We start from the raw sequence: 24,019 nt of genomic DNA on the forward strand, positions 1-24,019 counted from the left end.
ATGGTTATATTATAATATAAATTGGCACATGAACTTATTCAAAATGTTATGATTTTTGGGGTTTTTGAAAATGTCAAATTTATATTAATAAAAAAAAATTAAATAATACAAATCAAAATTTCACTACATTTTTAATAAAATTTTAACCAAAAATCCGCCAAACCTAAAAAAACTTCTTACGTATAGAAAACTCTAAATCGACTAAACTTCAAAATAGAAACTCTAAATTTCTAATTCTATTTTTAAAAACAAATGCATGAGTGACATGACACAATATTTCTAATCGTGCTTTTGTTTTTTATCAACCAACAATAATTGACAAAGCTTCAAAATATTGTAGAACACATATTATAACGAAACAATTGCAGTCATTTGCCATTTGCATGTCACGGTATGCAGATGATTCATGGGTATGATTTCCTATTTTTCATATCTACAAACCCCGGCACCCGGATACACCCTTCCAACTCTGCAGAAAAAGCCCTTTTCAGGAGCACAGTGTCTGTCCTCAGAGCACACACAGAGCCCTTCCAAAGCACATCCATCCTTCATTATAACCAGCCCTTCCTGCCCTGTTCCCATCATGGCATCTGTCCAATCATTCGACATTAAGCCCTCAGGATCGTATTTTTCCTTGACTTTCAAGAAATCCTGGGCTTTACTATACTTACCCATGACTCCTAGAAATGCAATATTTCGGTTCTTGCCCCAGTGAGGAGTACCTCCATATTTGAAGAAACCCATCTGCTCAATCTCTTCCAACACATCTTCGTTCAGCCTAGGTGTCATGGGATCTCGAGAACGGTAATACGTGATATCGAGGTCCACGGAATCCTCGTCTAAACCTAAATATGCACTGGAAGCTTTCACAAAACGCATCAGAATGCCACCGTATAGCTCGATTCCACAGAGACTGCTGGGGCTGAGGTCCCGAAGCTTCTTAATGTCTGTGATGAATTCTTTGATGTTGGAGAGACCAATGCCAATCGTTGTCTGATGGAAGAATTCGCCATCGACGCGAGGATCCCAAGGACAAGCTGTCACCAGGGCGTTTTCTGCAGATTTCAGACATGATCCAGAGGCCTGTATATTGTTCTGAAATCCTATCACAGGATACTTCGTGAAGAATAGACCGTCATTTTTAAGACCTGAAGCCATGCCTAAAGTGGCCCCAACCTGAACCTTCGCTGTCCTGCATTTCCCCTTTGCATCCTTTGTAGCTTCTTGGAGCTCCTCTGCCAGCATAAAAGACAGCTAAATCCAGATGATCAGAAAGGCCAATCAGTTATTGCAATTTTGAATTTGTGAACGAAATCGAGTATTTTAACCGTTGGGTTTTCTGAAAAGGCACCTGCTGAGCGAGCTATGGCTAAGCCCGCAGTCGAGGTGGAGCGGAAGCCGATGAAGTCGTTGATGCCGTTTCCTGCTTCATCAACCGAAACGCGGTCGTCTATCCTGTAGATGAATGCCCGCTGCCCGGGAAACCATGTCAAGTCTGCGAATTCATGTGCCCTTCCAAAGTCTACTATAATCTCCTCAAGAGAAGTATCGTCTTTCTTTATGTTTGTGATGGAGCGCTTAAACATGGGTTGCAGCTTCAGAGTTACCTGCACTCAAAAACCAAACTATGATTCTCTGGAGATATAAATATATGCTTCACCTCACGCAAAGGGAGGAAGAAAACCTTTAATTGCTACCTTGAAATATTATTGTCCTTAAAATTATTTTAGATGAGGAATTACAAATCTCCTGATCAAAGAAGTGTTTATGAGCAAGATATGCCAGGAATGTGGCCCAATAAAAAGTTACGGACACGTTAAGTAAGGAATATTAAATTTTTTAATTAAAATGGAAATTTGAAATATATATATATATATATATTAAATTAATGAATATTAAAAAATTATACATCTCCTTTATATTTAGTTTGAAAAAATAAATTTATACAAAACAATATATTATCAATGCTAACAATTTTTAAGGAACATAACATCATTTGTGTTCTTAAAAGTAGAAGGTTGATTTCTTGAATCTCAAAGAATTTTCCCTTTAATTGTTCTTAAGGGTAGAAGGTTGACTTCTTTCTTGAATCTCAAAGAATTTTCCCTTTAATTGTTCTTAAGGGTAGAAGGTTGACTTCTTTCTTAAGGGTAAAAAGGAATTTTCCTTTTGATTGTTACATTTTATAAATCCATAAATTTTCTCATTTGAAATCTATATGAGAATTATTCTCCTCAATAGTCACACATCCATATTTTTTTAAATCTATATGAGAATTATTCTCCTCAATAGTCACACATCCATATTTTTTTTCCCTCTATGTGAAAGCCACAAACAGCCACTACAAACTATGACTCACTCTTGTGAAATTATAAGCAGCCACTACAAAGTATGGTTAACTCTTGTGAAATTATTAGTGCATGGAAATTTATTAAAAATTTCTAGAAATATTATAACATCCCAAAATCCCATCCCTAAATTCTAAAAAATATTAATATTCTGACCTATTTTATACCAAAACAACCATAATGATTGGAAAGCAAAAAAGATATGAAAGAATACCTTCGTAAACTATAACATATCTCATAAATTTACAACTTACTTTATGATCGTTGTGTTTTTTCCTTATACCCTCTTGACCATTAAAAAATAAAAAAGGGCACAATCCTTCACCTTGTTAAAGCTTTACCCACATTAAATATTGTGGGTATGGTATTCCATGACATGTCTTTTATTTTTTATGTTATTTTTTCCCTGTTAAGGAAATTTAGTGGTGTGTTTTATTTTTATAATAAATCATTACGACCTAAAAAAATTTATGTAGGTCCTTTATAGTAGAAGTTAGTTTAAGATTTGTTTAGAGTATCGCACCATTAGAATATGGATGATAGCTCAGAAATCTTACTGGTTTGAGAATAGTTTTCTTTGGCCAGTCGTATGTTGGAGCAAAATAAATTCTTTTCAAACTCTCATAGTTTCAAACAAGGAGAGCTGAATCTTGTAGATTTAAGATCATGGAAATTTTGTTTAGGAATTTGTGTGGAAATATTGTTTGGGAATTTGTGGTGGGAGCAAAATAGTCACAATGTTAAGGAACAGCATCTATAACCTCGCTCAGAGACACTCCACTTTGTTTAGTAATCTTCATTGACGCTTCGTCCACGCCAACTATGCGCTTCACCTCCTGAGTGCTTATGATAATACCAGAGTCCCTCCTTAGCAGAGCAGCTTGGGAATGGAGTGAGACCATCTGTTAACCACCCACATCTTCTGTTTCTTCTTACTTCCCTCTGCCACCGCCTCCACCACCTCTTCTTCCGACGAAGGGAAAGCCGCCGACCGGGCTCTGCAGGTCGCCTGGTCCAGTAAGATTCCATAGTCGTCCGTCACCGTGAAATCGGTAGAGTGATTAAGCCTGCATTTCAACGGCGGACCTGAATTACATGATATCTTATCTTTATTGATCAGAAATATAACGTAGGTAGAATTTCCAGTATGTAGAATGTCGGTTAATGCAGTCTTAATACGTGGGAATATTCGCATTCTCTGCATAGAGAGAAACGCGTGCTAACAGTTTGGTGGGTTGGTGGATCGTTGAGTTGTAATTCGTGGGAGTTTGTTGTTGCAGATTGTGCAGGGGAATCTGAAAAAGTGAAGAACACAAGAAAGGGATGGTAGTAGGGCAGTTCCTATTTCCAACTCTATTGAAACATAAATGTCTCTGACATGCAAGGGGAATAACAGTTGCTTTGCTGCTAAAATGCCAAAATCAAGGGGAATAACAGTTGCTTTGCTGCTAAAATGCCAAAATCAACTAGTAGTGGACGAAACATTCGATCGTGCTTTCATTTATTTTAAATCTGACACCTCGTACCCACCCAGAACAACAAAATTTGACACTAGGCACTAACTGGTAATCTGCATTCAATATTAATGTATTATACTGGTTGGTAACTGTCGATGTTATTGCATTGAGTACTAAAATCTTATACTGGTTAGTAAATGTGAATGTTATTTTAGATAATCATTGTTTATAATTTATAGATCAAATAATAGTGACTATTCCTTAAATTTCAAAAAAAAAAAACTTGGAAGTATTTCCAGGTCATAATAAACCTCAGTAATTTGTCTACTGCTTCAGATTGGTGTGATTCAAATTTGTCAAATTATATTTAAAATTGGAATATTTCAAAAAAATTTAAATTGTATTTGGAATTTGGGTGCTTTTAAACCTATACTTAATATTTTATTATGAAAAGTTTAATATTTTGTCATATTTTTTAATATTAATTAATAATAATCATTAAATAATAATAATTAATAATAATCATTAAAGAATGATTATTAAAAATTTGATATTTGGTTTTTACATTTTGCTTAATATTTGAATTACATAATAGAACATTAGAATAAGTTAATAATTGAATAAATAGAAAAAATTATTTGAATTAAAAAAAAAAAATATATATATATATATATATATATATATTATAAATAAATAAAATAAAGGAATTTTTGTATTTTGAAAATTGAAATATTTAGATTGTGAAAATTTTGAAATTTCCTTTTTTAAATTCCAACCAACATTGTGCACTATTGACATTTTTATCATGGGTATTAGAAATTATATTAAATTAGTTGTAGAATGGAAAGAAATATTTGACTCTTATTCTTAGTGTTATTATAATAAGTTTCATTTTTTTAATTTTTAGAAAATGTTGAGTCTCAATGTGAGCATCTTAATTGTAATAAATAGGGAAAATTGTTGATAGCGGGGTTATTAGTGTTTTAGTGTTTCAATATGGTCTTGCGAAGAAATTCGAAGATATTTGATGATGATGAGTGTATCAAGATTTTTCATTTTGGCTGACACGCCACTGCCAATGCCAAAACCAGTTTTAAAATTTAAAAAGTGACGACTATACTAACCATGCCAGCATTAGCATTTTCATTGAAACATGTCTCTATCTGTTTTGAAAGGGTAAAAGTATCAATTAATTATTTTCCTTCGCTGCAATGAGTGAATGTATTTTAATATAATCTTACCATATGATATGAATTTTATTCGTAATCATACCATGAAACCCCGTGATTATTCACTCACCAAGTATATTATCTCATCTGCATGTCGAGTTGTTTTACCTTGCCCGTCAACAGTTTCTTTTGTGTTAGTTGGCAATCATTCACACTTGGCATTAAAAACCATTTTGCTCATAGGGATTCAGGATCGAATCCCGGGAAGACCACATAGCGAGATGGGGAAAAGAGGCAAAGCAAACCGGTCCGAGCCCAAAGCGCCAAATATGCTGGACATATATCTCAAAATTCATCAATTGTTTCAGCAATCCGGTTGGAGTGAATTCTTCCACCATTGTTTAGGGCCCGCACAAATCCATCCTCTCATTTTGTATACCATAAAGCCTTGATAAAATTGTTAATAGACAACCAGATATCCAAGGTAGAAAGGACATGGAGCCATTTTTTTTGGGAAGGTTTTCAACCTCAACCCCTTAAGAGAAGAAGAGGCAAACCAAAGACTACCAAAAAAGAAAAGAAAGCTAAAAATTAAGCCCCTATTGAGCCACCTCCCAGTGAAGAAAACCTAGAAGTTCCATCTACATCAAATGGTCCAAAGATACCCAAAGTTTACCAAAGGAAAAGTGTCAGGCTTCATAAACCAGACCATGTATCCCTTGTGAACCCACCTGTTGATATCAACGCTTCCCAAGCTGTGACTCCACCTTTCAAAACTTCCCTTGCAGACACAGCTAAAACAGAGGTTCCTAAAGGCAAAGAAGCAGAGATTGAAAACAAAGAGGAGACATTGTTTAAAGTTTTCAAGGGTGGAAATATATCTCATACAAGGCCAACTAACAAGTTAAAATACAAAATCAAACTCAGAAATAACCCATAGTTGGCCAAGGAGGTGATTGATGTTGACAACATGCCACTAAAGGACCTCATCATCAATAGGAAGAAGGCTAAAGGCTCTAAAAAGAGCAAATGCAAAGAAACTTTGAAAAGGGGATCCAATCTATGGAGACAAGGCAAAGAAAAAAACAAAGATTGGAGAAGGCAGATGTATTGCTCAAGGCAACTAGTACCCTCAACTAAGATGCTTGGGGGATTCAACCTAGAATTTTTCCTTTCTATTCAATGAAACAGGGTTTTTATTTTTATCGCTCGCAGTCAGCCTTATAGCTTTTATATGCAGCGGAACAGTCGAGAGAGCTGACATTCCCATTGTCAGCGTTTTTGATATAGCGGACCGATCCATTGTTAGCTATTTTGGGGGCAAAACTGTGTGTCGATGGATAGAAAATGATACAGGGAAAAAATTTTACAGTTAGACTGTCAGTGATTTTGGAGCAAACACGGAGCGTTGACATCACCATTGTAATTGATATTCAGAAAAGAGAAAATGTTAACCTTCCTATTGTCTGTGATTTTGAAACATGCAGAAAAGAGAAAACGTTAACCTTCCTATTGTCAGGGATTTTGAAACACGCGGAAAAGAGAAAATGTTGAGTAGGTCTTTTAGTGAAAGCTACGAACAACGAACCAGTGAAGCTGACGGCCACAATATGAGCGTTTTTTACTAGGTGGTCTGAAGGAAAGAAAGATGAATATAAAAGCAGTTTTGGAGGAATTTTGGACTTGTTTTCCCAGATAGGATGTTGAGCTACCAGTTAGGGAACTGTTTCTATCTCCAATGGAGATAGTTTGACAAGATATTTTACTTCACATATATATCAACATATTTTCTTGTAGCTATTTTAGGAAACACTAAATGTATTTAAGTTTTATAGTTTACATGCATGAACTTGAAGATATTTTAGATATCTCAGATTATCGTAATTAATATGGAGACTATTATTTTGCAAACAGTTGATCTAAGTTCTATAAAAAATTTATGACAAACGAAGAAGGGTTGGAATTTTATTAAAAAAAGTATTTACATTCCGGTATATTTAAACAGTCGTAAATATATTTACAGTGTTTAATGAGCATTTTGTAGGAAACTCGTGTCTTGTAGTTCCCTGTGAGTTTTCTCTTTGTTATACAAACGTTCTTTCATGTCTGAAAATGTTAGTATCTAAGATTGGATTTTTTATTTTTATTTTTATCCAATAAAAGTGGAGCCTTCCATTAATCAAGAAAAAATACATAATGTACACTTTTTTAACGGAGCCAAGAACAGCAACACCAGCTCTGTGAACACTCAGCAGACAGCTGGGTTGACACAACCCCGTACCTGACTCAAACAAAACTACAAAAGGATTGATGCTTAAGCCACCAATGAACTACTCATCCTCAAAGCTACGCTCTGGAAACCCTGACTTCCTTCCTGACCCAAAAGATAAATTTGAAAAGTTCTAAGGTACTTTCGGGTTCGCTAAATGTCGTAAGTCTCGAGCAACAAAGACCTGACAGCCCTTGATGATGAGGGCTCACATATCCTACGACCCACAATATCCTGCGGCCCACAAAGCAACTTTAAGTGACTATAAAACAAGCCTTAACCTGTGGTTGACTAGGCAACCCCAAGACCGAACGATCCAGCCCTCAAAGATCCGACGATCTTTAACTAATTTCGGGTCAACAACTTGCCCACTCCTTAATTTGCCTTTCTGACCCGATGAGAAACCAAAACCATCTTTATATAATTTTTTGGGTCCGTTTTGTGGATTAGCCCTCAATTAGCTTTATGACCCGACTGTTGTGCAATCCAGCCCTCGTCTATCCGACGGTCCAAAGTTAATTTCGGGCCGGCAACATGCCCACTCTTTATTTTTCCATTCGGACCCGATGAGTGGCCTAAACCGCCGCTCTATAGTTTTTTGGGTCCGTTTTATGGGATATCCTTCGTGCAGCTATCCGCCCGAAATCCGTAGGATGCTGGAGTTCACTGCCATCTTTGGTCGGCTGCCTGTCAACCTGCCCGTTGTTTACCCCTTGCTTCTTCCCTGTTATTGGTTCACTTTCTACTGTTTCCATTGGTCTATTTACTGCTTATCTTCCATAAATTGAAAACGCTCCCTGTCTGTGATCGCTTGTCCGTGACAATCGTGCAAATTCCCTGAGGGTGTCGAGTCCCAAGCATAAATTTTGTTATCTCTTATATAGAACACTCCTTCATTCGCCAAACGATTCGCTAACCTGTTGGTTGTTCTACGCACGTGAACAAATCTGAGTGTTATTAGGACTCTCAGGTGGGATTGTATACGATGATAGACCTACAATAACCGCCAGTGATTTGATACTTTTTCTGGTGCTGTGTCGTTGCCTATCTTTTTTACCGAATTAATTATCAATTCAGAGTCTGCTTCTATGATGGCATTGTGCAAATTGGATTAAATCAAGATTTCTAGGCATTGCTCTAGGGCCATCAGTTTCGCCATATTGTTAGTGGCATTCCCCAAATGACTATGACAGATGAATTTTATGTTTCCCTGCTCATCTCTTAGGACTCCTCCATAACCAGCAACCCCAGGGTTTCCCTTAGAGGCTCCATCTATATTAAATTTTAAAAAGCCATGAGGAGGCGGTTGCCAGAAGTCCTTCCCCGCTGTTGTATGTCTTACGATCTTGCTTATGCCTTGGGGGACAGGCAACTGGAGACCCAAATGCAAAAGTATATGAGCATCCTGGTTTAGAGGAGTGTTCTCGAGGGTTGCTTTAGAAAGGTGCTCACAGTTTCTTTGAGCTGTCTTATAATCTGAGCTATGATGCTCTTGGTTGAGCCAATTTTGTTCTTGAAAATCCTATTGTTGCATTCATTCCATACATCCCAAATCAAAAAACCTGGTACCAGAGTCCAGGCTTTATCGATTATTTCATTTTCTGAGAAGTCTTTCCTCCAGTTCTTCAAAGTGCCAGTAATGCTGAATTTGTCCCTGTCAGTTTGCCTGAAGATTGAGGCTACCCAATTCCACAAGGTAGAGGTGAATGGGCAGACGTTGGGTAGGTGATCCATCGTTTCTTCTTGTATACCACATAACTGGCATCTAGATGGACCAACTAAACCTCATTTTTTAAGATTTTCCCAAGTCATAATTTTTTTATGTTGCGACAACCACATGAACAGTTTGATTTTCATCCAGTGCGGGTTCTACCATAGGTCATTCCATATCTTATCAGGGTTTGGAAAGTCAAGCCCAGTGGCAATTCTTTTGGCTTCTTTGAGGTTGAAGTTACCTTCGCTATTTCTTCCCCATCTTATTTGGTCAGACGATGTTGAAGTCAAAATCTTTCTCTGTTCTAGGATCACTGCAAGAGCTTCTACCTGGGCCTTCAAAGGGGTCTCTTCTCTGTATACTAGGTCCTTCCATGTTCTCCATTTTCCCTTGTCCCTTGTCTGATCCCAAAAGTCACTTACCCTGAGTAGCCCTTTATTGTCAGTGTCATTCTTGAGAATGGCTAGTTCTTCTCTACAGAGGTTAAGCTCCTGTTGCCAATTATCCTCCCAAAACCAAGCTAGGTTTCCATCTCTGATCCCCCAGAAACTATGCTTCTGAACAATGGCTTTATTCTCCCAAGCATTGTTCCAAATGTGGGAGCCCTTGATGAGCCCTGTCATTCGAATATGATCCCTTTCTTGCCAGTTATTTTCATACTTCTGTTTCCAGAGCTTGGCCCAAGGGGTTCTCGTTTCCTTTAGCCATCTCCACCAAAGTTTTTCCCCCAAAACTTTGCTTAGGGTTTCCGGGTCATGAAGTCCCAAACCTCCATGGGTCTTGGGTTTGCAGAGCTTTTCCCAAGCTACCAGAGCCCATTTCTTTTTCTCTTCCCCTTTTCCCCAAAGAAAATCTCTTTGGATGTTCCTGATGTGTTGTAAAACTCCTTTTGGAGCAGGGAGAGTTGAAAACATGAAGATGGGGATGGTTTGCAGGACAGCTTTTGTAAGCACTAGTCGTCCTGCTAAATTCAAATATCTGCTTGTCCATTTCTTGATTTTGTCCTGCAGTTTATTAGTCATTGGCTCCCAAACTTCCTTACTCAGAGGTTTGTTGATGAGAGGTATTCCCAGATATTTGGAGGGTAGTTGATCTCTTTGAAAGCCGAGAATTCTAGAAATATTTCTCTGAATAGCAATATCAGTATTAAAAAAGAATTTTTTTTATTTTGTGAGGCCTACCTCTGTACCAGCGGCCATAGTAAAATTGTTCAGGATTTGTTTGAAAGCTTTAGCTTCCTTGACCGTGGGTGTACCCTACAGCATAGTGTCATCCACAAATTGTTGATGAGTCAAGGTATCCCCATTCAGGGTTAGTTTGAGACCCTGGATTCTTCTTTCCGCATTCGCTGATTTGATCACTTTGCCTAATCCTTCCATCATGAGAATAAAGAGGAAGAGGGAGAGCGGATCTCCTTGTTTGAGGTCTCTTGAAGGCCTAAATGTTCTGGATGGAGAGCCATTAAGTAGGATTGAAAAACTAGCTGTGGTAACAAGGGCCATTACCCATCTTATCTAGTTGTGGTCGAAGCCATACGCTTTTAGTACTTCCCTGATGTATGACCAGCTTAGCTTATCACAAGCTTTCACTAGGTCAAGCTGTATGATCATACCTGCTTGCTTATTGCTGTTGAGAGAATGAACCACCTCGTGATATTGAATGATGTTATTTAGAATTTGCCTTCCTTCCACATATCCAGTTTGCTCCTCAGACACAAGAGTTGGAAGAAGGGGCTTGAGTCTGTTTGCAATTACTTTAGAAATAATTTTGTACACCACATTGCATAAAGCTATGGGTCTGAATCTATCTAGTGTCATAGCTTTTTCCTGCTTTGGAATTAAGGCTATGAAAGATGCATTGAGTGCCCTCAAAACTGTTTTAGATTTTCTCGAGTCCTCCACAACATCAAGGATATCTTGTTTGACTATTTCCCAGCATGTTTTGAAGAAGTCTACATTGAACCCATCCGGGCCTGGATCTTTCCCATTTTGCATCTCTTTGATGACTTCATTGACCTCCTCTTCAGTCACTGGCCTGTTAAGATTGTAATTGTCTTCCCTGGTTACAAGTTTTGGAATGTACTGTGTGAAGCTGTTGATAAATTGTGATCTGTCTAAGAGAGGCTCCTCTGCTATGCTTTGGAAATGTTGTACCAGAGCAGATTCCATTTCTTTATGGGTACTTAGCTCTTTCCCTTGAGTATCTCTAAGTTTTGAAATCTTGTTATGTGCCCTGTGATCCATGGTTGACTTGTGAAAAAACTTTGTATTTCTTTCCCCTTCTTTAATCCATTGCACTCTCGATTTCTGTATCTAGAAGATCTCCTCTTGCTTGCATCTTTTTTCCCATTCCTGTTGAAAAGAGTCGGCTTGCATTTTCCTTTCCTCGATAAAGCCATCTATGATGAGGATCTGGTTAATTCCCTGTAGTTTTTGTTCAACTTATCTTTTGGCTTTGAAAATATTGCCAAACTCATTTTTGTTCCATTCTTTAAGCTTGAGTTTAATGTGTTCAGTCTCTGTTGCAATAGGAACATCTTCGTTGCTTGAACGAGCATGTCTTCCACCCATCATTTTCCAATATTAGTGATGAAGTCAGGGTCAGTGAGCTAGAAATTTTCAAACCTGAAAGGTCTGTTCCTCGGAGTGCCTATAAAAGAAGCTTCAAGCTAGATAGGCCAGTGATCCGAGCCTCAGAAAAGAAGGATTAAAGCAGTCAGTTCAAGGCCAGTGAGAAGGAGGTCCTCTGAGATTATGAATTTGTATAGTTTAGAGGCAACTTGAGAAGCCCCTCCACTCTTATTGTTCCAAGTGAAGGTGCCATTTATTGTCTCTGTATCCACCAACCTCATGTCGTTTAAGAAGTTCTGGAAGGCAATGGCGTCTCTGCCTAGAATTCTGGTCCCGCCTTTTTTTTTTCTGTAAGAGATCTGATCATATTAAAGTCCCCTCCCATAATCCAGGGCATAACAGGATGTCTCTCTCTCAACTCCTCTAATGAGGTGAGAAGTCTGAGTTTGTCTTCAAGTTTTTGGGGACCATAGAGATTTGTGATCATATAGAGTTCCTTGTCACCCAAAGGTTGGATAACCATCGAAAGGTAGTTCCTGGATGCTTTAGCATGCAGGATTCCAAGTTTCTGGGGATTCCAAAGAGTGAGAATCCCTCCTGCTATGTTATTTTCTTTAACTTCTAGATACTCGTACTTAATGAGCCATTTGCTATGTATCTCTTTGATTTTGTCTATTGAAAATTTTGTTTCCTGTATAAACACCATATTTTGTTTTTCTTCTTTTATTCTATTGCTGATATTTCTTTGTTTTCTTTTACTTCCTAGACCCCTTATGTTCCGGGTTGTGAGTTTCATTACGAAAGGTTTGTAAATGAGTAACTAGAAAGATATTTCATCTTGCCTGAGTTAATCATGAGTTTCCCACACTCTGTCAGCAGCTCATTCTGTCTCTTCCTTCCTCTTTTCCAGCCTGGGTTCTTGGAAGAGTGTCCTAATGTTACCTCCATTGGTTTTACCCCTCTATTTTCTCTGCTATCATGGTTCCTTTTGACTCTAGACCCCTTTGCTTGAGATCTCCAGAGGAAGAGTTGTTGCACTCTGTCAAACTCCTCTTATGGTAGAGAATCAACACCTTTGGTGGTTCCCTGCGCCAGGAACTTTTCTAGATCGAGATTCTCCCTCTCAAGAATCTCCTGTAGTTCGTGGTCCTCTGTACCAACTTCACTTGGGGTCATCTCATGGTCCCTGCCAAGTTCCATAGTGCTTGGCAGATCCTCCTTTAGTTTGTTGTTCTCATGTCTATCCTCCATGCTAGCATCTTTTTCCTTCTCCGCAGGATTATCCTTCGGTGCCTAGTTTGTTCCATTGTTCCCACCTTCTTCTTCTAAAATCTTGAAACTGTTATGACTTGGTTGCTTATCCTTGTTAGTTTTCTTTTGGTACTTTTTTCCTCCTTTCCCTTTGCCTCCCACCTTGGTAAAGCCTTCAGGATCTTTTCCTGTGTTGGTTTTCATATTGTCCTCTAGTTTGTTTAATGGGCAGTCTCTGAAGAGGTGCCAGTGTTCATGACATTTACGGCATCTGAATGGGGCATGTTCATAGACCACCGCCTACACCCATTCTTCAACATATACTTCTAGAATGATTTCGTCTAGAAATGCTCCCGATAGGTCCATTTCTACACATATGCGGGCGAAAGAGGTATATTTACCTCGCAGAGTCGCATCTAATATTTTTAAGAAATGACCTAATTTATTGCCTATGGCTTTTAAGGATTCTAGCAGCCAATAATCTAAAGGTAGGGAGTAGAGTCTTATCCATACTGATACCGATGTGAATGTTTCTTGTTCCAGGACAAAATTCATCACCCATGGTCGCATGTAGAGGCCTGCAGCAGCATAGAAATATGGTCCTCCTTCGAACACTCTGTCTTTATCCTCTAGGTTTGTGAACACCACTATGAAGAATCCCTTGGACCCAAGATGAAGGTTTATATCTCCCTTTGGTTTCCAGTGGTTTCTTATCCATGTGTGCAAAGCCTTCTTCGTTGGCCATATTCCCATAAATTTGCATATAACCGTGTATGCCACCATGTGATCCCTGTGCACCTGTAGTGTTGGATCACTTAAAACAACTCAGGGTTTAATGGTTGACCTGGGTTTACAGAGTCCTGTAACAGTCTTGTGCCCAGTTCTCTTACTGATATCTCTTGTTCTCTTCTCTCTTCTGACTTCCTCGTGATTCTCTTCTTGTTCATGAGATTTGATGCTTTTCGGCTTTTCTGTGTTAATCTTCTCCGTTTCTGCCTCCATTGGTTTCTTGAATCGATTCGAACCAGCCTCCTTGCTTCTCTTCGCAACTACATGACTATAGGAGGGAGTGGAGCTCCCCCCTCCTTGCCCCTCCATGGTTACCAACTCGCACTCGTCGCTCCCTGTTCAAAACCCTCGTTCCGCTCGCCCCCGACCTAGTTCAGTAGCCTTCAATATCCTTCATTCACCAGAAAACATCTAAAGGCTTCCTATCTAAGATTGGATTTCATTTATGCTCCATTCTTGTATTTATCAGCCATTTGTATCTTTTTCTTCAGTCAGTGATAAACTCTGTTTCATTTCAATTCTTTTCCTCCAATTTCTCAAACAGTCAAAGATTTGTTGCCATCATGCTTTTCATAGCTTGCTCATTATTAGATTTGTAAACTTACTGGTTTAGAACTGGACTCCATGCCCCATGGTATGTTTTGTAAAATACCTAATCAATTTTATTCTATGATCTAAATCTGGCCACCAAACTCAATTGTGAAACCTTCTACTACAATGGTCATAGAGTAGTTGAGTTTTACCAAACTCAATTGTGAAACCTTCTACTACAATGGCCATAGAGTAATTGAGTTTAACGGAGAGATCTCTCTCCGGGTTGAAGGGTCATCTTTCAACCTAAAAAAAGTTAGGTTTCCTAAGTGATAACACTTAGGACCAGAGTTAGAATTTAAAAACAAACCTACCCATCAAATTTGATAATTGTTTTCGCAACTTCAACAAAAATATTGAATATTCATAATTTTATCATTTTTAAAACAATATTGGATAAACAACTAACCCAATGACACCTCCCAAATTCCATCCCCGCTCAGGACACCAAGTCAGACGTACACCGACTATAATTTTTTCATTTATTGTCCAGCAAAATTTTCTCCAAAACGTACATCATTGATACCTCAGCCCATTGAATGTGAGACAACGACGACACGGGAGTCAGGTAATTATTCAATTCTGGCGAAATTTTCCCGCAAGGTACAACATCGATCCCTCGGCCGTTTGAATCAACGATAACTCGAAGTCAGGTTTTAACTTTCCCGTGGGTAATAAGTTAAATAGAACGAGAGATTTCCGGTTGAGAAAAGGTGATAGATGCAATGCAGGTTTTAACTTTCCATTGGGTAATAAATTAAACAGAACAAAAGACATTTCCGGTTGAGAAAAGGATCCAATTCCTATATTCCAATTATCCACGTAACTATAATTAAATAATTAATTTTCATTTTATAATAATATTTTGAAAAAATACAATAAATTTTTTATAATAAAATAAATTATTATAATAATGGAATATTACTAAAAATTAAGAAAATTTATTGGCTATGATAGTATATTTGTCGACGTGTTTCGAATCAACCAGTATGGCTCATCGTAAGGACAACCAGTCTAATATAGCTGTTTCCTAGTCTAATATAGTGGTTAGTTAGTCAATTTAGCCGTTGCCTGGTAAAAAATTATAGTCGTGCTCTGACTATTTAACATGCAATCTGGATCTGATTCTTCAGCTATCATGTGATTTAAGTCGAAGAATTCTCTTAATCTTGACATGAATCACAAAAGCCTCAATTCAATTATTATTAAAAATATTTACATTTTAATTTAATAAAATTGAAAATTAATATTTATTCATATCAAAAATAAAATTTTAATTTAAAATCTTCTATATCTAAAAACTAGTTTCCAATTCTTATTTTCTTGAAAACTCCCAATTTTTTAAATCTTAAAAAATCCCAAATTTTCAAATGGTGAAAACTCCTCATTTTCCAAATCTATTTCCAACCAATTAGAGAGGTTTTGTTCTATTCCTAAATTCTTATAAATATGCAAATGGGAAAAAACCTATTTTATTAATATTTTAAAAGATAAAATGATATAAATTTATGCAAATAAAGTATAATTCATTCCAAAAATTAACACAAACCACAACGATTAAAAGTTATTATTCATTTAATATTAAAAAGTGACATTGCTATTTCATTTTAATATAAAAAGTAACATTACTATATTATTTATAAAAAAATCATTTCTCTTTCTTTAAAAAATACAGATTTAGTTACTAATATGAATGTTGTTAGATCTTTAGATCTTTAGTATTTTTTTAATGATGTCAAAAACATCTAATACATCTTTAATAGACCACTAATTTGTGTCATCTTTGTCAATGGTATATATATACTTGTATATTTAGGAGATGTTAATACTATGCATACCTTTTCAGATTGTAATTTTATGTTTTGTTTATTAGATACATCATACTTATGGAAACAATTTTTTATCTAATAGAAAAATTATTTGTTTTTACTTTCCCAAAAAAACCATTTATATTAATGTAAGTTTGATAACATTAATAAGATAATATTTTGTTTGCAATTTTATTTAGTTTCATATAATTTAAAATTTTATTTTTAAATTGTTAAATTTATATAATTTAAAGTGTCAAACAATTTTGCAAAAAAAAAAATTATTTTTATATTTAAAAATAGATTATTATAGTTTCATTAAAAAATAAATTATTTAAAAAACCCACTTTATATTTAATAAATTTAATATACTTAATCTTATCAAACAATTAATCTTATCAAACAATTAGTACATACATCATTGGACCAAACTTCCTACATAATTTAACCAAAATTAATATATTCACTGTAATTTATTTAGATTTAAATGTTTTTTAATTGTTAAGAGACATGTTATATACTATTTTACCAAAATTAATATTTTTTTTATAATTTGTTTGAATTGAAATATGGTTAAATACATTATATTTTATTTTATTTTTTAGTTAAAGCAAGTAATTATTATATATTTTTATTTTCATCATATATTTGACAAATAACTTGATTTTATAATCATTAATATAAATAATGTGAGTAATCAGTAAATAGTTAAAATATTTATTAACTTGGAATTTTTAACATTTATGATTTGTTATTGTTTAAAATTTGACGTTTTCATGGAATAAAATTGCAAAATCCTATAAATTTTGTTATTTCCATAAAATGGTTAAAAAACTAATAACTTAAATATACACATCACCAACAATCACATATCGACACCCCCATAATCATTTCTGAACCCCAACATGAACAAAGATTAACTTGGGGAATATGTTGTTGAGGCAATAAAGTGAGCGGTACGAAGTATTAGGGGTACGTGTAACTTGAAGAGAGGATCCCCACACCACACAAAAAACACAAGCAAACATCTTGAACCAGTGCGGGATGATGTGAGATCAGTGAATCAGATGCCATAGGTGGACTCAACATTAGTTAACGGAGCATCCAAGTGGCAGTTAGTTGCCATGCTTACATATAACCCATATAAGTATAATGTCATCTAGATTCGAAAAATAAGTAAAAACACCCATCTCGCATGGTTTTGCCTAATTGAAAGTTGTTATGTGTCCAAGAAAAGTTGGCTAGACCATAGAAAAGGAAAAAGTGTCTGTTTGTCTCAACTATTAAAGGACAAAAAATAACTTAAGATATCAATATGCTTATGCCAATGATCATTGGAAGGCTTAACAACATATTTTATTAGTCATTTCCTCGGTAATTCTTAATCTTCTCATGTTTCTTTCTATAATCAAAACTAAGAAATCTAACCCCTAAGCATTACAGGGATCATGACCAATGAATTTAGACGAATTGAATTTTTTCTCTATATACTAAGGGAGTGGGTTTACCAATAACTCACAGAACAAGAAGATATTTTTTTGGTCTGGAAATCGTATTTAGCCTGATTACACTTCCCCAAACTTACCATTTCCTTGAATTTGTAACTTGGTGCACTAACAATTACATCCCAAGTAAACAGGTTGTTATTTCCAAAAATGGTGTGATTCTTTCCTATGTAAACCCCTAATCGATTCAAGAAATGATTAGGGTAGGTATGCATAATCAAACTCAACCACTTGATGAAAATGCTCTCAGTCTCAATTCAAGAAATGCTTAGGGTAGGGATAGTTATGCATAATCAAACTCGACCACTAGACTAAATGAATTAACATCAGAAGACAAAGTAACTTTGTTTGAGTCATATTTACCAATTAATTCTCCTTTACCTAACATAGCACCCCCATACATTTTTTCTAAATTGTCCACGCAAATTATATACTAGGATATGATCATGACTATCCTAGGGTCCCTAGCATCTATCTCTTCTGTCAAAAACTTCTTTATTAGGTTTCACTACAGTGAGTATCTTGCAAATGCCATTAATCTCCAATTTTCTCATTAAAGCCTCAAGCATGAATATTTAGGTATCAATCCTTTTTAGTCTATTTGTTCCTCCATTTCCAAGTTGGGAAAATTTTCAGTGTACATTTAAAGCTTCTAAATGGAGGAAACCCAAATGTCGTTATCCATTGGACTCATTGCCTTAAAACAGCCTTAGAATTGATGATTCTCTAATTACAACATTAAATTTATCTCAATTCTCTATTATGTGATGGTTGAAGAATCTCGTCCCAGAGTTTAGCTTGAGACAAAGAAATTCTTCAGATCAACCCAGATATTAGGGTTAATGATTGGTATTTAAAGATTTTATAGAGATTAGAATATATGGTTGTGATTTTCCACCATATCAACTCTCGAACTTTTTTGACCATGAATATTTTTTCTATAGAAAACATCAAATAAAGTCTAAATTCAAATCACTTGCATTTTATTTCCAAAAAGCATCATGTAATGATTAAATTAAAGAAAGAGGTGGGTCCATTCCTGGTTAAAACTAGAATTGCTCTCCAGGATATGGAGGAATTGATTTGAAAAATGATTTCTTTCTCAAGAAGAGGTTTGGCTGTGTGATCTTTATGAGATTATATTAGACAAAAGAATTAAACAAGGTTCTTCAAATTATATACATCTTGCGAAACAAAATATTGAAATATTAGCCAATAGAGACACTTGGGTAATGGAACCAACTCGGATTATAGAGCAAATTGCAGAAGTGCAATCATCTCAAGCACTTTGTAGAAACACCTCAATCAAATGAGAAAAGTATAAAAAGAGCTTATACAAAAAGCCTCTAAACAATTTATGTGATAGAGAAATAATATCAACAATCCGAGAGAAGAAAAGAGACAAAAGAATAAGGAGAAACAAAACTACTAGTATGTGCAAAAGTGGAAACATCAAAGTCCAATCATCTCAAGCACTTTGTAGAAACACCTTAATCAAATGAGAAAAGTATAAAAAGAGCTTATACAAAAAGCCTCTAAACAATTTATGTGATAGAGAAATATATCAACAATCCGAGAGAAGAAAAGAGACAAAAGAATAAGGAGAAACAAAACTACTAGTATGTGCAAAAGTGGAAACATCAAACGAGCCTTCTTTCAATTGGAAACTTCTACCAACAACATCCACCAGTCAAGAACAACAAGTAGGAATGTCACCTTCAACATGAGAAAGGCCAGACAAGAATGCTTCCGTAAATACTAATTAAGATTTAACGGTCAAACTTCAATAGTAAAAGAAGTAGCTACAAAATCAATTGGTAGGAACCGGAGCCTTTGACTAAAACAAGGCTTATTATATGGGAGGCATGTGGAATTATTTTAGAGTGATGGGAGATGAATTAATTTGGTTTATACTACAAAACAAGGTATCCCAAAACCCAAAATTAATTAGGAAACAAACAACATATAACTAACAAGATTGTTAAATTTCTCAATTTAGGATTTGGGAACAACTTCATGCTTTGGGAGTTCAAAATAGAACTTCAATTATAATGGAAACTAACAAAGGTTTGACCAAAAGAAACTTACTTACTTTAAGAAGCCCAAGATTAAAGCAAAATAGTAAAAAAAATGTAGAAGCATTTACTAGTAGATTTAATTCTTTGATGGAACTCAATCTCCCATCTTATTAGGATGTGAATTAGATTTTGACATCTATAGATGAATAAGGAGAAATGCTATTATACATATAGGAGGAACCCTCAAAGGGAAAACTATTATGGACAATTTGATTTATGATTTTTACCTCCTCTTTAAAGTAAAAGATCTTTTTTCAATTATTCCACTTACAAGAAATATACTAGGTTGGATGTAGCCTAGAGAAAAGTGTCAACATTTCATCATCCAATTGGCCCAAATTGGGACAAGTTTTCCAAGTTTAATCCATGAAGCTTTTGAATGTGCAACAAACAACTATTGTAATAATTTTGTATAAATGTATGAAAGAAACTCTAAAGAAAGGTTGGATTTTGAAAATACAATACGGTATTATATTTATGTATGGAGAATATTTTAAGATCAGTGTCATTTCAATTACTTACAATGTATAATTTTGCTTTGTCTAAGTATATTTCTTATAAAATCACAATCTTTGTAACTATAAAGTATTCAAAGTTATATGTTAAAGTTGAATATCAAAATTTCCCTCAAATCAATTGTAGCATCTTTACAAGTACAAAGATTTATGTTAAATTCAGTTTGTCTATATAATACCTCTTTTGATGAACTTGTATGTTGAATATTTCATTTGATTATTGCATATTACAAATATAAATACTAAAATATCATTATAATACATCTTTTTCCTTGAAAGTTTTAAACATTAATTTAATGTTTTAAATTTTATAATATATATTCTTCATCCTCTTATTTTTGCATTTTACATACATAGTGCTTTCTATAGTTGGAAAGCAGTGTCTTGATTAATCTATTTAAATTTACTGTTTCATAACTATGACAATAAATATAATCTCTCTTCAAATATTTAAAAAAAATCTGAATATAATAAAAATCAAATATTTATATCTCTATATATTAAGAACAAAAAATATACTAATATTAATAATTAATTATTTGATTAATATATATATATAGATAAATAGATTTATAATATTAATAAAATCTATAGTTGTAATGACAAAATTCAAAACAAACTAATAATTAATAATTAAACTAAAAAGATTATATATATATATATATATATATATATATATATATATATAATAAATTTATTTTGAACGATAAGCTCGTATTTTCTCTATTTTTAATGTATATACAATTACGTGTCACATCCATATTTAATAGAGAAGTAATTCCACATCTTTTTGCTATTTTATATTAAATGGATATGCACTTAGTGAGAAATATTTAAAATATATTATCAAGTCAATTAAGCATTTTTCATTATTAAGAAGATGTTTATGGGATTGGTTCAAAGATAGATATAGATTTCTCCCACTGTATCTCATTTGGGCCATGTGGCAAAGTAGGAATGCACTCATTTTTTAGAACAGAAATCTGATTGTAAGAGAGGACGTTATCAAAATAGTGGCATACTTCTTGGAGCTCGGTCCAACTAAAATTGATAACAAGCACAGAAGTATCATTTGAAAAGACATATGGCAGTAGGAGGAAATGTTGTTTTTATATTAATACAGAGGCGTTTTTTTTTTCTTTCATATATTTTTATTAATAAATTGATGTATGAATGAAGTCTCAAATATGTTTTAAAATTATTTTTATTTGGTCAAGAGTTTGTTTTCTTCTGATATAAAAAGAGATTAAACCCAGCCTACTCCTTACCAACTATTTCTAAGTAATTACAAATACCGTGATAATCATTAAATAACAGTAATAAATCAACCTTTACGGACTATTACTAAGTAATTACAAATACCATGATAATCTTTAAACAACAGTAATAAATCAACCTACATGCAACTAGTCATAGCTATGACTGTCCCACTAACAATTTAACAACTAAATATTAATGGATTGTCCAGCAGTATGGAATATAATATAAAAATACTATAAAACCTATTATAAAGTTTAAACCAGTAATATACATGTTCATTACTATCCTGTTTATGCAACTAGCTATGACTGTCCCACTAACAATTTAACAACTAAATATTAATGGATTGTCCAGCAGTATGAAATATAATATAAAAATACTATAAAACCTATTATAAAGTTTAAACCAGTAATATACATGTTCATTACTATCCTGTTTTGTTAGTTAGTGTAGTTAAGATTTGAGTTTAATTTAATTAGTGCAGTTAAGATTTGAGTTTAATTGAGTTATTATTATTATTATATATAAATAATCATTTACAGCAGAGTGATTATTCACGACAGGACCACAGCTATATATCCGGCATTATTCACAGACTCTCATCATTGAGGGCACGTATTATTCACAGACTCTCATCATTGAGGGCACGTAGAGAACCATATGGTTGAACAAAAATGTGGTCATAACCTAAATAGAAGATATAACTACTTTAAATAAAAAGTTTCCAAGCTGTGAGAGTACCTGCGTAATGACTCCAAGAAGGCCGAGAGAAACCTTAGCAGCATTCAGGTCTGGATGGGATTCATCGAAGCTCACAACACTCGCATAACCCGGAGGCGAAGGTACCACCAATCTCATGCCAACAACATACTCATGAACTGCACTTCCATTATTGAACAGAGAGCTGCCATGTGCCCCGGTGCTGAGCAGCCCTCCGATGGTAATCCCCTCCCAATAGGGCGAGTGAGGGAGAGCCAAATTATGTTGGGCAGCAGCATCTATAACCTCCCTCAGAGACGCTCCACTTTCTACGGTAATCGTCATTGACGCTTCGTCCACCCCAACTATGCGCTTCAGCTCCCGAGTGCTTATGATAAGGCCAGAGTCCCCTCCTGGGCAGACGAGTTTGGGTATGGAGTGAGACCATCTGGTGACCACCCGCATCTTCTGTTTCTTCTTACTGCCCTCAGCCACCGCCTCCACCACCTCTTCTTCCGACGAAGGGAAAACCGCCGACCGGGCTCTGCAGGTGGCCCGGTCCGGGAAGATTCCATAGGCGTTGGTCACAGTGCAATCGGTAGAATCGTTACGCCTGCATCTCACAGGCGGAGGAGGTGAATTGCATGATATCTTATCTGTGTGGATCAGAAATATAATGAGAATGGATAGGGCAAGAAACCTCATCGGATTAGGTATAGGAGAGTTGAGTGACTAATGAGGAAAGGAATTTTCAGAATGTAGAATGACGGTTTATGCAGTGTTGACTCTAAATACGTGGGAAGGCTTGCACTCTTCTGCGGCGAAACGCGTGCGAGAAGTTGGTGGGTCGGTGAGAGTTGTAATTCGTGTAAAGATGTGGTTGCAGATTGTGCGGTGGAATCTGAAAAAGTGGAAGAACGCAAGAAAATGGGATGTAAATGGTGAAGGGAACATTCGATTTATTTTTTAATTCTATGCAATTTTATTATGCCATTCGTCTCTCATGTGTGGTGTCAGTGAGGTTGTTTATGAATGATGTTGCCCGCGGAAGGCTTTGAATCTGACACCTTTGACCCACTCAAAACGAGGAGGGAAAGACAATACACTTGCCCTAGGCTGTCGTGTATTTTAATACAAACAATCTCAGAGTACCTTGTGGCAATAGAGTTAGAAATATGTTAATATAATGGACAACTTTACCCACAGTCACATTGAATCACTGTTTAGTAAGAAAAAAGTTTTCACTCTAATAAGATACTTCTGAGACTTAGACTATTAACCTATTACTTTATATCCAAAAACTCCATAAAAAATAAAAAAAAATAAAAAAAAAAAAAAATTATTAACACACCATTAAAAAAATTGAATTTTCTCTTTTAACTTTCATTTATGAACACATGTATATGAGCATTAAGAAAAGCATATTAAATTAACTTTTTTAAATTCCATCCAAATATGTGCATTTATTGACCCATGTATGTGGGCATAAAAGTCATATTAAATTAACTGGAAATTAATTGTCGGGTGGAAAATAAATATTTTCCTCCCAACCTATGGACCAAGCTTCAAAATCTGAAAAAGAAAGTTGAGGTTCAGTCAAACCTACATTGATTGCCACTCATTTAATGCCGAATAAGTAATGAGGCAAAATTTTCCAACAACGTACAACTATGACGGAATTTTCCAACAACGTACAACTATGATCCCTCATCCGATTGAATGTGGTGCAACGGCTCAGTGAGTTACGTAATTAATGAATATGTGCAGGTAAAATTTTCCCGCAAGGTACAACATCGATCCCTCCGCCGTTTGAAAGTTCGATGACGATGGCTCAAAAGTTGGGAGTCTGGAGTCGGGACTTCGAACAAGAGATCCTTCTGGACTGGGATGGAATTTGAAGCCGCAGAGTAATGGTGATGGCCATTGAAGGGGCCGCTGGACCAATGATGTATGGAATAAAACTAGAAAACTGAAAACAATGAGTACACCGCCGCCG

The 24,019-nt window shown here is 35.3% G+C and overlaps 1 protein-coding gene across 1 annotated transcript; it reads right to left on the reverse strand.

Annotated features, from left to right (window-relative positions):
• Positions 1–272: 272 nt before the first annotated feature.
• On the reverse strand, positions 273–22,777 carry LOC149161216 (putative L-gulonolactone oxidase 6). Its single transcript, XM_089435498.1, has 3 exons — positions 22,066–22,777; positions 1,352–1,607; positions 273–1,235 (listed from the first exon to the last, which is right to left on the reverse strand). Exons 1-3 carry the CDS (start codon positions 22,726–22,728, stop codon positions 421–423), a joined length of 1,734 nt encoding a protein of 577 aa, XP_089291624.1. The 5' UTR covers positions 22,729–22,777; the 3' UTR covers positions 273–420.
• Between the last annotated feature and the right edge of the window lie 1,242 nt (positions 22,778–24,019).

Source organism: Pinus tabuliformis, chromosome 5_2 (assembly GCF_031772625.1).
Source record: "Pinus tabuliformis cultivar Carrire ecotype Pingquan chromosome 5_2, CPIR1, whole genome shotgun sequence".
Taxonomy (NCBI): domain Eukaryota; kingdom Viridiplantae; phylum Streptophyta; class Pinopsida; order Pinales; family Pinaceae; genus Pinus; species Pinus tabuliformis.

Bases quoted from the DNA above. Each gene is read 5' to 3' on its own strand.
- LOC149161216 (XM_089435498.1), bottom strand. From the start codon at position 22,728: ATGAGGTTTCTTGCCCTATCCATTCTCATTATATTTCTGATCCACACA. The intron at 1,608-22,065 runs GTACTCTCACAG...TTTTGAGTGCAG, and splicing joins TTCTTGGAGTCATTACGCAG to GTAACTCTGAAGCTGCAACC. The intron at 1,236-1,351 runs GTGCCTTTTCAG...TTATGCTGGCAG, and splicing joins AGCCATAGCTCGCTCAGCAG to AGGAGCTCCAAGAAGCTACA.